Here is a 15642-nt window from a genome sequence, read left to right on the forward strand (position 1 = left end):
ACATAATACGCATTTCCAGGGTTGAAGTGATCCTAAGTACATCTTCAGTGCCCTAGTGGGCATGGAGAATAGAGTTCCCATCAAGAGTTGCTGCTCTCAATTTTCATGGAAGAACAGAATAAACTGCATTATGTGTTCAAGATTTATTAATTGAAAGTGAATTCACATATGACAATTGTGATTATGAGAGAAGCATGAGAAGTCCATGGGACTGTCTTCTCAGTCTTCTAAGATTCTCACAGTGGTAAATCTGTGGCCCCCTGTGTGGTCTTGCCACAAGTCTGATCTCGCCTCTAACCTCCACCCTAAGTGTAGGGATCTGCGTTGAGATACTCAGCAAAGGGGCAGGGAACCAGAATGGCTGTGTAGTAGTTTACTCCCATTTGGCTCCACCCCTTTGGGGCAATGTGAATTGAGGAAATACAACTTTAATTTTTTTTTTCTTTTTATTTTTGAGAGACACAGAGAGAGACAGAGCATGAATGGGGGAGGAGCAGAGAGAGGGAGACACAGAATCCGAAACAGGCTCCAGGCTCTGAGCTGTCAGCACAGAGCCTGATGCGGGGCTCGAACCCACAAACTGAGATCATGACCTGAGCTGAAGTTGAACGCTTAACCGAGCCATCCGGGCACCACTGACAACTTTAATTTTAGCTTAAAGGGTGTATTAACTGGCCAAAAGGTCATTACCACTTTTCTTGGCAGTAACTGGTTCAGAAATGGGCACGTGATTAAATTCTTGAGAATGAGCCACAAACAGGATCATTGGAGTTTCTAGAAGAATTCTATCCTGACAGCATTGGAGACCTTTTTTTTTTCCTTTTTGTCTCACACAAAACATGATTGTTGCTAGCAGCCATCTGACTACCTGTGCACGGGGAACCACAGAAAGGCTGGTCAACAGCAAAGTGGAGAGAAAAAATCTGATCATCTTCGCTGAGTCCATCAACCATGAACCCATCTTACCTCTTGACTGACACTACATAAAATAATACATGTCCTTAGGACATAAGCCTTTTGGAGTTGGGTTTAGGCCAAATGCATCCTAACTGATGTATGTGGGAGGAAGTATCTCCTAGTTCCATCAGATATGCTAATGAGCCTCTAAGCAAGACTGTAGAGCAGACTAAAGTATCTCAAGTTTCAAATGCACTAAATCCCACAGGAGTGTGAAAATGCAGAGCCCAGGGGCCTACCCCCAGGGACTGACTCTGCAGGTGGCCAGCTGGTGTTCATTTGTAATAAGCCATGTGACTGGTGCAGAGCACAGCAGGTACTGCCCTTAACCCAGTATCCACTTACCCGGTACTTTTCACTAAAACTGCCCAGATCATTATTAAGGGTGGCAGAGTGAGATGCCAGCCAAAAAATCATCTTAAGGTGAGAGGTTTAGGCACATGACCGTGCTGGCCTGGGATGAGGTCCATTCCTGACTCAAAGGCAAAACCTCGTAAAGAGAAAGCTCCTTGCCCTTCTGGAAAGCAAATAGGATGCCTGGAGGCACAGATGTCACTTTGCCACCCTGGGGATAAGGCACAGGCCGAGGATGAGGAGGCTGCAGCCTAGTCCGTGATAACTTACTTCCTCAACCAGCTGCACCCATCCCTTTCTGCCGATTTCTAGATGTTTTGTTACTATAAGAAAAATGAAGCCTTTAATTAGACTAAGTCACAGGGATGGAAGGTATAGTACAGGGAATATCGTCCATGGCGTTAGAGTAGCATCGTGTGGTGACAGATGGTAGCTATGCTTGTGGTGAGCACGGCGTGACGTCTACACTTGTCCATGTTGTGCACCTGAAACTAATGTAACCATAGTGCATCAACTATAATCAAAAAGAGAAAAAATGAAGCCTCTGTGGTTCAGTCACAGTGGCCGGGTTCCTACGTGTGCAGCCACATCCAGTATTTGCTGACACTCAGGGGATCCACAGTCCACGCTGAAATACTGTTCTGTTATGGCAGGTGTCCAAAAGGTTCTAATAAATAGGACTGACTTTTTGTCTTAGTTTTCTTCTTATTCTTACCTCTCTTAGGGTTTTCCCTAGAATAGAGCATCAAATATCCTTTCGAAATGTTGTTGAAATGAAAAGGCATAATGGATTCTAAATAATAAACAGACCATAACATTCAACTTTATTTGACTTTTAAAAAGAAACTGAAAAGTGATATCAAACAGTATTATGCAATGCAAGACTATTAACCTCTCCTAAACTTTGCTTTCAGCAACTAAGGTTAGAGAACATAGTTCCATTTTTCAACATATACTAAATTGGGGAGGGAGGGAATAACTTTTCACTGGAAAATGTTAGGGGGTCATTAACAACAAATCAAATTATATAAGTTGTATGCTTCAGTCAGTAATATATTAAGTGTACAATGCTTCTGATTACTTGAATTCTCATAAATGGCTCTATTTGGTTTCATTTGGTAGGCCATGAATTATATTATCATCCTGAAGAATTTTGAACATCTCAAGTATAATGCAACTGCTTAAAGTTAGAGCTTTTCCAGCAGCTCAGTTGCTTGTGAAATAAATACAGCAGTATTATTAGCCATTTCAGCAACTTCTGAGTAACCTCCTTGCCAGGCAATCCTTCAGCACGTGAGCCAGGATATTAGCTCAGTCTTTTACCTGACTCCACATATCACCTTAGCACCATTAGTATTCCTTTTTAAAATAGGGTCCAGTTTCCAACTATAAAGGAAAGTCAAAAGCAAAATATTAGACTATGAGCATTTCAGGAAAAAACATGAACTATCAAAATGCAATCAGAAAACTTAACTGAAAATTCACATTTTATTATCTGTGAACGTTCCCTCTAAAAGATCTTACATATTAAGGGCTTTGAGAGATCAGTTACGAGTAAATACATATGCATCTCTGTGCTATCAAGCATCATCTTGGAAAGAGATACTCCATTAATTCACTAAGAGTAGTCAAACAAAGGTGCACTTCAGGAAAAGAGAAATGTCAGGAGAGTTGAATTCCGGGTAACTCTATGACTGATTCCCAGGTAACCAGAAACTTTGTCCCTAAATCACAAGGAGAAACTTTTTAAAATAATGGGGCCTGGAAAAGAACAGTGAAAATGAGGAGTCAATGAAGCCAATTACTTGACCCCTCATTAGGTTTCCCATTTGTGAAACAGGGTCCTTTCCCATTTGTGAAAGAGGGTCCTTTCCCGTTTAGGAAGGCTGCCTAAAAAGAACTAAGTTGCTCTCTTTAAAGGAACCATTAATCACACATTCGGTCAATGCAACTCTCCTTCCCCCAACAAACACTCTGCACACCACTCTGATGGTCATAAATGACAGTGAGGGCCCCGAATTTCTGTTAAAAGGGTCTTAGGAGGACTCCTTGGTTGGAGATGTGGTGGCCCAAGGGTCTTCTCTTGAAGCCGCGCTTACACAGCATACCATTTTCCCTCGGAAAACGTATTTACGTGGAGTGACTTCGCAGCTGGGAGACAGAGGGTGCTGGAGGCCGCTGAAGCCCATCCTTGGCCCCATTCACTGCTCCCTGGCCCACCTCTGCATTCACCTAGTGCCCTGTTGCCCTGTCAGAACAACATTCTCCTCTACTGTGCAGGGGGCTTGGGCCCAAACGACCTCTGTTAGGGGCCCTGACAGAGACTCCTTGAGTAACTAGGCCTACAGACAGGTCCCCCACTCCCCAGACTTCCCTCCACTCTGTCCTGGCCTGATGTGACCAGCCTTCCCCCCTCCTATTCCAGACATGGACTTCTCAAAATTTTCCAAATTAGCCCTGATTGCTGAGGAGAGTAGGAAAAGATGTCAGGGCAAAACCTAAGTGACTCTCCATAATAAAATGGCCTGAAGTCTTCTATTTTATCTTAAAAATTCATGCAAATTTGTCATCCTACTCCATGTGTGTTTTAATATAAAACATTTTAAAGAATCTAATGGTTAAATGAGTTTCCTCTGTTTAAAAGAGCACCAAGTAAAACTCATACTCTAGGAAGATGCCCTGGATGAGCCTGTGGCTGCACATCCCCCGGGCACAGCACCCACATCCTCAGGGAATACACACTTCACACGGAGAGGCACAGGCCTGTGGATGCTAACATCTAGTTTGTGCGCATGGCATGACTCTCCCCATCCCTAACCCATAGATCCCTACTATTGAGCTACTGGGAAGGAGGTGCACAGGGGGAAACTGAGCCAGAGCGTGGGGGCAGCTTGGGGCAAAATCACATCTTCCAGAAACATTCTATCATTTTCATCTTTAAATAATTCAGGTGAGGGATGCCTGGGTGGCTCAGTCGGTGAAGTGCCCGACTTTGGCTCAGGTCATGGTCTCACAGTTTGTGTGTTAGAACCCTGTGCTGACAGCTCGGAGCCTGGAGCCTGCTTCGGTTTCTGTGTCTCCTTCACTCTCTGTCCCTCCCCCGCTTGCGCGCTCTCTCTCTCTCTCTCTCTCTCTCTCTCTCTCAAAAATGAATAAACATTCAGGGGCGCCTGGGTGGCTCAGTCGGCTGAGTGTCCGACTTTGGCTCAGGTCGTGATCTCGCGGTTCATGGGTTTGAGCCCTGCATCCGGCTCTGGGCTGACAGCTCAGAGCCTGGATCCTGCTTCGGATTCTATGTCTCCCTCTCTCTCTGCCCCTCCCCTGCTCACGTTCTGTCTCTCCCTCTCTCTCAAAAATAAATAAATATAAAAATTTAAAAAAATTTTAAAAATGAATAAACATTCAAAAAATATTTTTAATAATCCAGGTGAGTTTTATCCCAATTTTTCTAAATTAATGAGCTGCCACTATGAATCTCTTTTCTTACCACCTACATTTTGCTACTTGGCTTCACAATTGATTCCAGCTATGTGGCTTAATATTCACAGTAAGACAAAATCTAATCCACGTGTCAAGTTTCTTACCTCCTTTTTTCTCTTCCAATTATATTCTCTGTGGGTCGTTCGAAGACCAGTGTTGACTGAACCAATCCAAATACATGCATCAGACAGAAAAACTAAATTAGGAATTTAAGAGTAAAGGTAGCAGAAGAATATTCTGAAATGTCAATTTGCTTTCTCTCAGTAGGTCTCCCTTCCCCCCCTTTCATATGAGCTCTTTACTTTCTTCCCTTTCTTCCCTCAAGGGCGTTTGCTCTTAGGGTCCCCAGAACCTAATGGAAAGGCCGACAAACTCAAATGAGAACAGGGAGGTCACATAAAAGAGGAAGCAGGCCATACCTAAGACAAGAGGGTGAGGTGTGGACTGTGGCAAACTGCACATTATCTGCTTCCCCCACAACCAGCTCTGAATGTTGCTACATACAGGAACGAGGCCCAAGCGTTAGCAGACTTTCTGAGTTTTTCGAGAAAAGCTCAAAATCTGGATTTTTTTTTTATGTGAAATTTGTCGATGTTCATCTTTTGCAACTTATTCTAAATTTTTAAAATTTTTTTAACATTTATTCATTTTTGAGAGTGAGAGAGACAGAGTGTGAGGGGGGCAGGGGCAGAGAGAGTGGGAGACACAGAACCAGAAGAAGGCTCTAGGCTCCAAGCTGTCAGCACAGAGCCCGACGAGGGGCTCAAACTCATGGACCACGAGATCATGACCCGAGCTGAAGTCAGACGCCCAACCGACATAGCTACCCCTGCAACTTATTTTAAATTTTTAAAAGAAAACATATATGTGGGCCCAATCCAGTGCACTGACCTACCATTTATGATTCTCGTTCCAAATTCATCGGGAAATACAGCATGATATATTACCCTCGGTCTCAAAGTGATTGCAGACAGCCCGAAGAAAGAGAGAGGCCTACAGGCCCAGGAACAGAGGAGGACCTGTACCCTGTTTCTGGCAGTGCTAAGATCTCTGACTCAAAAGCCCTCAGGGTGCCCCAAGGGGGCTGACGCTAGGCCCTGAGCTCCAAACCCAGACCCCAGTGCCCCAAGAGTGTTGTGAAAGGCAAACTGAAGACACTGTGAGGGCTAGGGGTAACGACTATCTCAGTGTTAAGCCAGCTTGGACAGGAGACCTGGGAACACAGAGAACTCCCCCAAATCAAGTGCTGCACGTGACCCCAGAACAGGGCCTAGAAAGTAAGCTACAAGAATGCCTGAGGTTGAATTTGCTGCTAGGGCAGAAGTGGAATCACTTATTGAATGTCTGTCTCTCCTCCTCACAAGGGCAGACACCTGGTTTGGCTTGCTCACCACCTAGCGCTTGGCACAGTGCCCAGCACCCGATGGGGCTGCGTCTTACAAGAATCGTGCAAATGAGAAATGAGGTATAAAATATTAATAAAATGCACTTTCTGCACGCAGTTTGAAATCATGTAAGCCCCTCCCCCCGAAGTAACAATTCGTGAAGAACTGCATAACCTCTAAGCTAGCAGATCATGCGGGTCAGAAACACCAGGATGGTGCCAATTAGAGACGAATATTAAGGGAGCTCGGGCAGTTGGGGAAATGAAAACACTGGGCTTGGCAAGGCAGGGGTGCCGAGCACTACGTGAAAGATTTCAGCGCATTTTCTCTAGAGCAAGGCCTTGCTACCTCATCTGCTCAGTAATATTGCTTAGCACCGTGATACATGCAGCAGGGCACTAATACACGTTTAGCGATTGTAATTAGGTCGTAACTATGGAAGCGCACCTCAAGCAAGAGAGCTGAGTTGTGGCTGCGACTGGTTTGGAGTAGTCAAAGAGCCTGGTTCAGGTTCCATATTCCCCTTGATTGTTGGGAACACACCAGCTCTCCACCCCTGGACGCACTGTGAGAAAGTCTATGCCCGCCCCATTCCTGCTTTACCCCCAGCAGCACGGTGGGTCTCCAGGCCGCCAGGACGGGAACAGAGTACCACACAGAAGCTGCTCTACACCAGCTGTGAAGGAAGGGACGGGAGAGAGAAAGGCTACCTCAGCGTCTGGAGGACTCAGGTGGCCTCCCAGAAGTAACATGGAGGCCAGGGTGGGCCCAAGGATGGAGACTGGTGATAAACCCACACAATACCCTCAGATCATTTTCTTAGAATTAGATGAATGTTTCATGGTTTTCCTATCACAGAAAGGGCTACTCCTTACCCATGACTTTGGAGTCATTGGTATTTTTGGCAGGCTTGGATGCTTGGATAACCAGCAGCTTGCTTAAATCTGAAGTTCCCTGAATCTAAAGAAGAAAAGAAGTTAGTCAAAAGAGCAGACTTTGATCTCTAAGCTGGCTGCTTCCTAACCTTTTCAAAGAATATAAGAAATAAGCCAAAACTCAGAACTGGGCTTCAACCCTAAGCTCTCTATCTTTTTCATTTCAAATCCCCTCTAACATGGTTTCATGAAGCCTTGGCCCAGAAAATTACCTTTTGCACATTTACAATTATCAGGAAGGAACTTTCCACACCTTACTTGTAACGAGACTGGAAATTCTGTTTGGGAAAACAGGGAAACCCCCAACATACACTCAATTGCTTTTATTCCTACATGGATGTCCAAGGGCTCAGGGCCCTGCTGTCCCAGACAGCAGGACTGTCTTCTTTTCTCAGAACTTTTGCCCTGTGTGTCCTCCAAAATTTGCCCTCCCAGAAGGCAAGTAGGGTGCAAGTAACAATTATAACTATCATTTCTAGATACCAGGTCCCCTCTCCCTCGATCCTCACAAGAACCTCAGGAGATGGCCACAGCTGTTATCCTAACTTCACGAATAGGAAACTGAGGGTCAGAAGGCAGGCCACCTATGGCTCACACACTGGTGGGCACAAGGGCCAGGCTTTACACCCAAGTATGCCTGATCCCAAACAGCTCCTGCTGTTCCCTGCCTCACTCCCACCCCCCACTTCAAAGCTAAAGCGATTTTCATTTTCTATTAGAAAAGCAGTTAAATTACCGTCATCCTCGGAATTGCTGAGAGGTACAAAATAATAATGTCATGAAAGGGACGAATGCACTTTTTAGGAGGTTTACCAACTTTTCCGAGACATAAATTTTTCATTTAGTTAACAACCTCTCATTTAATAAATGAACCGGCAGAAAGGGTCTCTCCTCAAGAGGAGAAACGTCCTACCTGATTAAGGACAGGTCAGCTCTTCTCACTCCCTCTTCCTCCTCCCCACTCCTGTGCTCCACCTTCCTGCCACCCCATCCTATCACACCCTTGGTGTTCACACTCTTCTCCCTCACAGATCCATGGAATGGTGCTATCCAGGGCCCACTGTCAAGGTATGCTCACAGCCCCTCACGTGGCAACAAAGTGATGTGGCCCCTACTCAACTTTCTTCTTACTAACCAGTGCAGACCCCTTCAGAGCCACACTAGCATATGGTGTCGTTTCCTCGGTGTGAACTAAGGAAAAATGTCTCCCGTCCTTTGGGAGGTACAACCCTACTCCAGGGCAAATGGCTTGGCAAGCAGAGAGCAGGCAGATTCCAGCTCTCAGTTCCCCCTCGGGCACACTCTTGTGTAGGGCCCAACCCTCACAACTGTACATGGGAAGCCCTAAGCATGCTCTGACTGTTTTGTTAAGGGCGGTAAGAACTACAGGTTAAATTTCTTTTTAGGGTGGTCAGTTGAGTTTTAAAGTCACTTATGGGGCACCATGGAAAGCAAATGACTCTTTAGAAATAACGGTCCTTACCTGCTCACAGGTTTTAGGCAAAATGCAAGGTGCAAGATATTGTACCTCTGTCTTAGTATCAATCACACTGCCATATACAATAATAACGAATTTCATAGTCACATTATCGATGACCATTTCATTATAGCTTGATAAAGTCTCCACATATGCCAGATTGAACGCCGCACACTTCTGAAACTCTAAGTTCTACAATAAAAATGACATTTTTTCTATGAATCATACCAGATGACACATGGAATCAAGAAGAAAGCAAACTCACTGATTTACAGGCTTGTCAAAAGGCATATAGACCCTAAGACCAACAGAAATGATTTATTTAGAGTTCAGAATGGCCTCCGACAAGATTATAACTCAAGAGTTTTTACATCATTACTACTAGTGGCCCTGGATATGGATGCCAGCCTGATTTACAGGCTGGCATGACCTCTCAATCAGCCTCAGCAGGGTGGTCAGCTATGCTTTGTGGATTCAGTTTTACCAAGCAGTAAGCAAACACCCCACTTAACAAGTGAACAAACAATAGCAAAAAGCTAAAACAAAACAAGGCAATATACTGAGTCTGAGTCATACTTCAAAGCTCAGAATTGTAGTCCTCAGAGCTGGAAGGGAGCTATTATGTATGGGTTGACTTGTGTCCCCCAAAAATTCGTATGTTAAAGTTCTGACCCCCGGTACATTAGAAGGTGACTTTGTTGGGGCACCTGGGTGGCTCAGTCACTTGAGCGTCCGACTTCAGCTCAGGTCATGATCTCACGGTTCGTGAGTTCAAGCCCTGCATCAGGCTGTGTGCTGACAGCTCGGAGCCTGGAGCCTGTTTTGGATTCTGTGTCTCCCTCTCTCTCTCTCTCTCTCTCTCTCTCTCTCTCTCTGTGCCCCTCCCTGGCTCTCACTGTCTCTCTCTCAAAAATAAATAAACATTAAAAAATTTTTTTAAATAAATAAAGAATGTGACTTCATTTGGAAATAGGGTCATTGCAGATATAATTGTTTAAGTTCACATGAGGTCATAATGGAGTAGGATGAACAACTAATTCAATACGGCTGATGTCCTTAGGGAGATTTGGGAGCTCCTGGCTGGCTCAGTCAATAGAGCATTCAGCTTTTGATGTCAGGGTCTTGAGTTCAAATCCCACTCTGGGTATAAAGCTTACTTTAAAAAAAAAAAAAAAAAGGCCCGGGGGAGATTTGGACACAGGTACACATACAAGGGGACTCCATGTGGGATGAAGACTGCCATCCCCAAGTCAAGGAGGAGGCCTGGACCAGATTCTCCCTCCCTCATACCTCTTAGTAGGAATCAACCCTGCCAACGCCTCAATTTCAGATTTCTCCTCAAGTACTATGAGACAATACATTTCTGTTGTTTAAGCCCCCCAGGTTGTGGTACTTTGTGACAGCAGCCCCAGAAAGCTAGTACACCTGCTTAGAGGTCAGTCCCGTGGTAGGAATCCCCTGGACAGTGCCCTCACTCCGTGCACAGCTATGTGACCCTGCCCTTAGACCTTGGTCCCTAATGCGCAGACTGAACACTTAACTGCTGAGAGCAGCAGCTCACCTGGGGCATGAAAAGCATAAGAAAATTAGCAAATATCCAAAATTTTACGAGAAAATCTTTAAAAAATAAGCTTTTTGGTTTTTTTTAATGTTTGGTTTTTTTTTTAAGTTTATTTATTTTGAGAAACAGAGAGTATGAGCAGGGAAGGGGCAGAGAGAGAGAGGGAGAGAGAGAGAGAGAGAGAGAGAGAGAGAGAGAGAGAGAATCCCAAGCAGGTTTCACACTGTCAGCGCAGAGCCCAATGCGGAAGTTTGAAGCCACGAACCGTGAGATCCTGATCTGAGCCAAGAGCAAGGGTTGGATGCTTAACCGCCTGAGTCACCCAAGCTCCTTATTTTGGCTGTTAAATGCATGTAAATTTTGAGTTCTATGATTTAGAGGAGGGTTTGCAGCATAAGCTTATCAGTGTTTCTAAACCTCTTTATGTAGGTTCTAAAAGTCTTAATTGGCTAGTTCTTTGATGGGAAAAGACTAGAAGGAGATAAGCCAAAGTGTTAGATAGAGATTCTCTGGGGGAGTAAAATCAGGCTAGAAAGTTATTACTATTTTCTTATGTTTTGTATCTGTATTTTCTAATTTAGATAATAAATATGCACGGCTTTCAAATTGTTTTCTTAAAAAATGAAAGGAGGGGCACCTGGGTAGCTCAGTCGGATAAGGGTCCGACTTCAGCTCAGGTCATGATCTCACGGTCCATGATTTCAAGCTCCGCATTGGGCTCTGTGCTGACACTTTGGAGTCTGGATCCTGCTTCAGATTCTGTCTCCCTCTCTCTCTGCCCCTCCCCCACTCATGCTCTGTTCCTCTCTCTCAAAAATAAATAAACATTAAAAACAAATGAAAGGACATTCACCTTATTATTGAGTCAAATCTGACTCTGTACGCTTTCAACCTATTGGTCTTAATTCTCTCCTCTGGAGTTTTATACTAGACCCTAACCGTGTCCACCTTCTCATGAAGAGGCAAAGCAAAAGGAAAGGAGAAGAATCTAAATCTTTTTCCCCTTCCACTAAAATTTTTCTGAAAATTATTGCCACATAGTAAAGAAACATGACTTCCTTAGCATGACATGCTAATTTTTAAAGAATTTTTTAGAGTGGTTTTAGGTTCACAGCAAAACTGAGAGACAGGTATAAAGATTTCCCATATACTCCAGCCTCCACATGTGTATAATTTCCCCCACTATCAATATCCGGCACCAGAGTGGTACATTTATTACAACTGATGAACCTACACTGACACATCATAATCAGCCAAAGTCCATAGTTTTACTTTAGGGTTCACTCTTGGTGTTGTAAATTTTATGCATAAATGTGTAATGACATGTATCCATTGTGATAGTATCATGCAGAGTGGTTTCACTGTCCTAACATCCTCTATTTATTCCTCCTGCCCCAACTCCTAGCAACCACTGATCTTTTTATTGTGTCCATAGTTTTGCCTTTTCCAGAATGTCCTACAATTGAAATCATACAGTGTGTAACCTTTTCTGGTGGCCTCTTTCACTTGGTAATATGCATCTAGGTTTTTTTTCCATGGCTTTTCACAGCTTAACAGTTCATTTCCTGTTAAAAATGTTTTAAAAATCTTTTAATGTTTATTTTATATCTTGAGAGAGACAGACAGACAGACAGACAGAGAGACAGACAGACAGAGAGAGACAGAGTACAAGCAGGGGAGGCGCAGAGATAGAGGGAGTCACAGAATCCGAAGCAGGCTCCAGGCTCTGAGCTGTCAGCACACAGCCTGGCACGGGGCTTGAACCCACGAACCGTGAGATTATGACCTGAGCTGAAGTTGGACACTCAACCAACTGAGCCACCCAGGCGCCCCAAGTTCATTTCTTTTTAGCACTGAATGATATTCCATTGTCTGGATGTGCCACAGAGGAATGAATTTATCCATTCATCTACTAAAGGACATTTTTGTTGGTTGTTTCCAAGTTTTGGCAATTACGAATAAAATTGCTATAAATATATGTGTTCAGATTTCTGTGTGAACATAAGTTTTCAACTTCTTTGGGTAAATATCAAGGATACTGATTACTGGATCATATGGTAAGAGTATGTTCAGTTTTATAAGAAACCTCCAGACTGTCTTCCAAACCCTATATCCCCACCAGCATTTGGGGCTCTCAGTGTTCCAAATGTCGGCCATTCTAATAGGTGCATAATGGAATCACAATGTTGCATTTTTCTGAGGATATATGATGTAGATAGAACGTGTTTATTTACCATCTGTATATCTTCTTTGGTGAGGGGTCTGTTAAGATCTTTGGCCCATTTTTTAATTGGGTTGTTTGTTTTCCTATTGTTGAGTTTTAAAAGTTATTTGTATATTTTAGGTAACAGTCCTGTATCAGATGTGTCTTTTGCAAATATATATTTTCTCCCACTCTGTGACTTGTCTTCTCATTCTTTTCAGACGTGCGAATCTTTTAACCCAACATTCATATCCAGTCTCATTTTACTGAGATGCAACAAACATTGTTGAACTCTGGTCTGTCAGTTTCCCAGTTCCTAACTTATAATAGGGGCTCAAATAATTATTAAATAGGATATAAATATGGATTGTAAATTATGCCAATGCTATTACTTGTTGGAGAAAAAGTTCATAAAAGAGCCTCGATCACCCCAATAAAGATTTTAAAAAGACAGTAGATTCATATTAACATAGGTAGAGGAGACTATAAGAAACACCACCCCAGGGATGCCTTGGTAGCTCAGTCGGTTAAGCATCCAGCTTCGGCTTGGGTCATGATCTCACAGTTCGTGGGTTTGAGCCCCATGTTGAGCTCTGTGCTGACAGCTCGGAGCCTGGAACCTGCTTCGGATTCTGTTGAGAAGAAAAGCTAATAAAAACAAGATAAAAGGGGCCAGCCAGATGTCGGAAGCTGAATACTCCCCTGCATACTTTTGGCTTCTGCAATCTTGTTTGCCTCCTGTGTCCATGAACTGCCCAGATAGCACCACTGATAAGTGCCCCCTCCCCTTTGTCTTTTGTCTCTCAACCTGCTACCATCCCAGCCATAATAACAGGCTGATGCCAAGGTTCAGGGCTCAGCCTTTGGAGGTGACTCCGCTGGGCCAGGACCAGTGCGCAGTAAACAGTCTTTTCCTGATTCCCCAAGTGTGCGTGGCTTGTCTCTTCCTGGGCACCAAGTATTTGCTGTCACACTGTGTCTCCCTCTCTCTCTGCCCGTTTGTGCTCTATCTCTCAAAATAAATAAACACTAAAAAAAATTTTTTTTTAAAAGAAAGAAACACTACGCCAATCAGTCCTCACTCAGATCATTCAAAAAGCTGCATAGAACAAGCACCCAGTCCAAAGAGGAAACTCAATTAGCATCTACCTGGGTCTGAGTAGATTGGCTCATAATGCCGGGGATTTCGAGCTTGAAAGCAGAAGTCATTATGTTTCTGTATATTAGTGAAAAGGAACCATTATTTCCTCCAGAAAACTGCTATTCCTCTTGTATTCCCTATTGACAGAGTTTAGAGCAGTGTTCTCATCCCTGGATGCACATTCGAAACACCCGGGGGCTTTTTTAAAAATGCCAAAGCCCGAAAGCACACACAAAATATAAGTTCCTAGTTCTTGGGAATCTGCCTATTTCATATTTGCTGAATCTGTTTTTTTAAGGCATGACTGTAGGTAGCCTGGAAAATCAGCTGTGACAAGAGAACTGAAGATCTGCAGGAAGTCAGAACAAGTGTGGTTAAAATTCTAGAATCTCATTTTAGAATATCAGATACAACCTTCCTTTCTGTCTCTGTCTCAAAAATATGATACACATTTCGTAAAAAGCAAATAAAAGTCCATTCATATTTTAATCCTATAACTTACCTCATCAATGAGACTTGATTCAAAATACTGATAGGCAATACTGAGTGCAAGCTTTAGCCATATTTTATATTCCAAGGATGGCCAGAAGACATCAAAGCCTTCATACAAATCCTCCAGGGAGATAAAGCAGGCCTGAAACCACAAGATATCGAGCAGCAAGCTTGATTCACAACTAAATTATAAGGCCATCAGAAGACAAGGTGCCTATAGATTTAATCTTCACCTGACCCCTTAGAAAAACCATCAACTCTAGTAAAATTATGGTACTCTGCCATTTAAAAGCATTGTACTGTGGAGAAATTGTTTGCCATATGTAAGATGATAAAATTTACAGTTCAATTAAAGCATACACTTAGTGATAAGCCAGGAAAATATATACCAGTCAATAGCTATGGTAAAGGATACAGCTCATGAGCCCAAGATTCAGGAAGTAAGCCACATAAACTTATCTATTTTACTGCCACAGTAGGTGAAGTGGGCTCAAAAGAGGACTCCTGCTGCCTCAATTTTGACCTCAGACTTCTAGTCGGGTTTTTCTTTCCAGCTTGTCTCTTGGCTCAGGCTGAAGGCCTTGGGGACAAAGCATCCTTAGTTGGGAATGAAACTACCCCCTCAAACAATAGGAACTGCTCTGAGCCAGCAAGACCCCACCTGTGATTAACTCTAAGACAGTGATGGATTTGACCTTCACTGTCCACCTGCTCACACCCATCCACCTTTGCCCCACATTTTCCTTATATAAACCCAGAAGTATTTCAGCACATTGGAGATCATCTTTGAGCTGCTAATCCACTATCTTCCTGGTGTTGGCCTCACTGAAATAAATTTTTTTCTTGTTTCACCATCCCTCATGTCTCTCTGCCTTTGGATTTTGTCAGCAGTGGGTGGTGGAACCTGACTTGGGGCCCCACTCTGGGTGCTCTTGTACCCCTGCATGTTGGCTATAGACTGATTCACAGGATTTGTTTCCAGAGGCCAACTGCTTACCTGAATATGGAAGACTGCTCTTTAAGAATTCAAGCTACATGGACTTCAGTGACTTCACTTCAACCTTGTGACTAAATTCATGCCTCCTGTCCTCTTCCAGAAACTAAATGGTATGAAACTGATAAAGCAACATTCCCTTCTGTCCCACACACCCCTAAGACTCTGGACCCTGCCCCTCCCAAAGCTGAAGCTAAAGCAAAGGCTTTGAAGGCAAAGAAAGCAGTGCTGAAAGGCGTCCACAGTCATAAAAAAAAGATCTGCACGTCACCTACATTCCAACGGCCCAAGACACTGCATCTCTGAAGGCAGCCCAAATATCCTTGAAAGAGGACCCCCAGAAGAAACAAGCTTGACCACTATGCCATCATCAAGTTCCCCCTGACTACCAAGTCAGCCATGAAGAAAATAGAAGACAACAACACTCTTGTGTTCATTGTGGATGTCAAGGCCAACAAGCACCAGATCAAACAGGCCGTGAAGAAGCTCTATGACATTGATGTGGCCAAGGTCAACACTCTAATCAGGCCCGATGGAGAAAAGAAAGCATATGTTCAACTGGCTCCTGACTATGATGCTTTGGATGTTGCCAACAAAATTGGGATCATCTAAACTGAGTCCAGCTGGCTAAATCTAAATATGAATATTTTCAACATAAAAAAA

General features: G+C 43.6%; 2 protein-coding genes across 2 annotated transcripts in view; one reads left to right on the plus strand and one right to left on the minus strand.

The window, feature by feature from the left end:
* Window positions 1-4853: 4853 nt before the first annotated feature.
* Window positions 4854-15642, minus strand: part of SLC9C2 (solute carrier family 9 member C2 (putative)) — an 82158-nt gene continuing 71369 nt past the window's right edge. The window contains exons 23-26 of the mRNA XM_030303107.1: window positions 13996-14127; window positions 8595-8780; window positions 7052-7136; window positions 4854-4951 (exon numbers count right to left, since the gene is read on the minus strand). Coding sequence (XP_030158967.1) covers window positions 4854-4951; window positions 7052-7136; window positions 8595-8780; window positions 13996-14127 — 501 coding nt within the window. The remainder of the gene's footprint in view (window positions 4952-7051; window positions 7137-8594; window positions 8781-13995; window positions 14128-15642) is intronic.
* Window positions 14670-15597, plus strand: LOC115505491 (60S ribosomal protein L23a-like). The gene is given in 2 exon segments (XM_032591858.1): window positions 14670-14745; window positions 15083-15597. Coding segments are annotated over 2 exon segments (585 nt in total). The 3' UTR covers window positions 15592-15597.

This window comes from Lynx canadensis, chromosome F1 (genome assembly GCF_007474595.2).
Source record: "Lynx canadensis isolate LIC74 chromosome F1, mLynCan4.pri.v2, whole genome shotgun sequence".
NCBI classification, from domain to species: Eukaryota; Metazoa; Chordata; class Mammalia; order Carnivora; family Felidae; genus Lynx; species Lynx canadensis.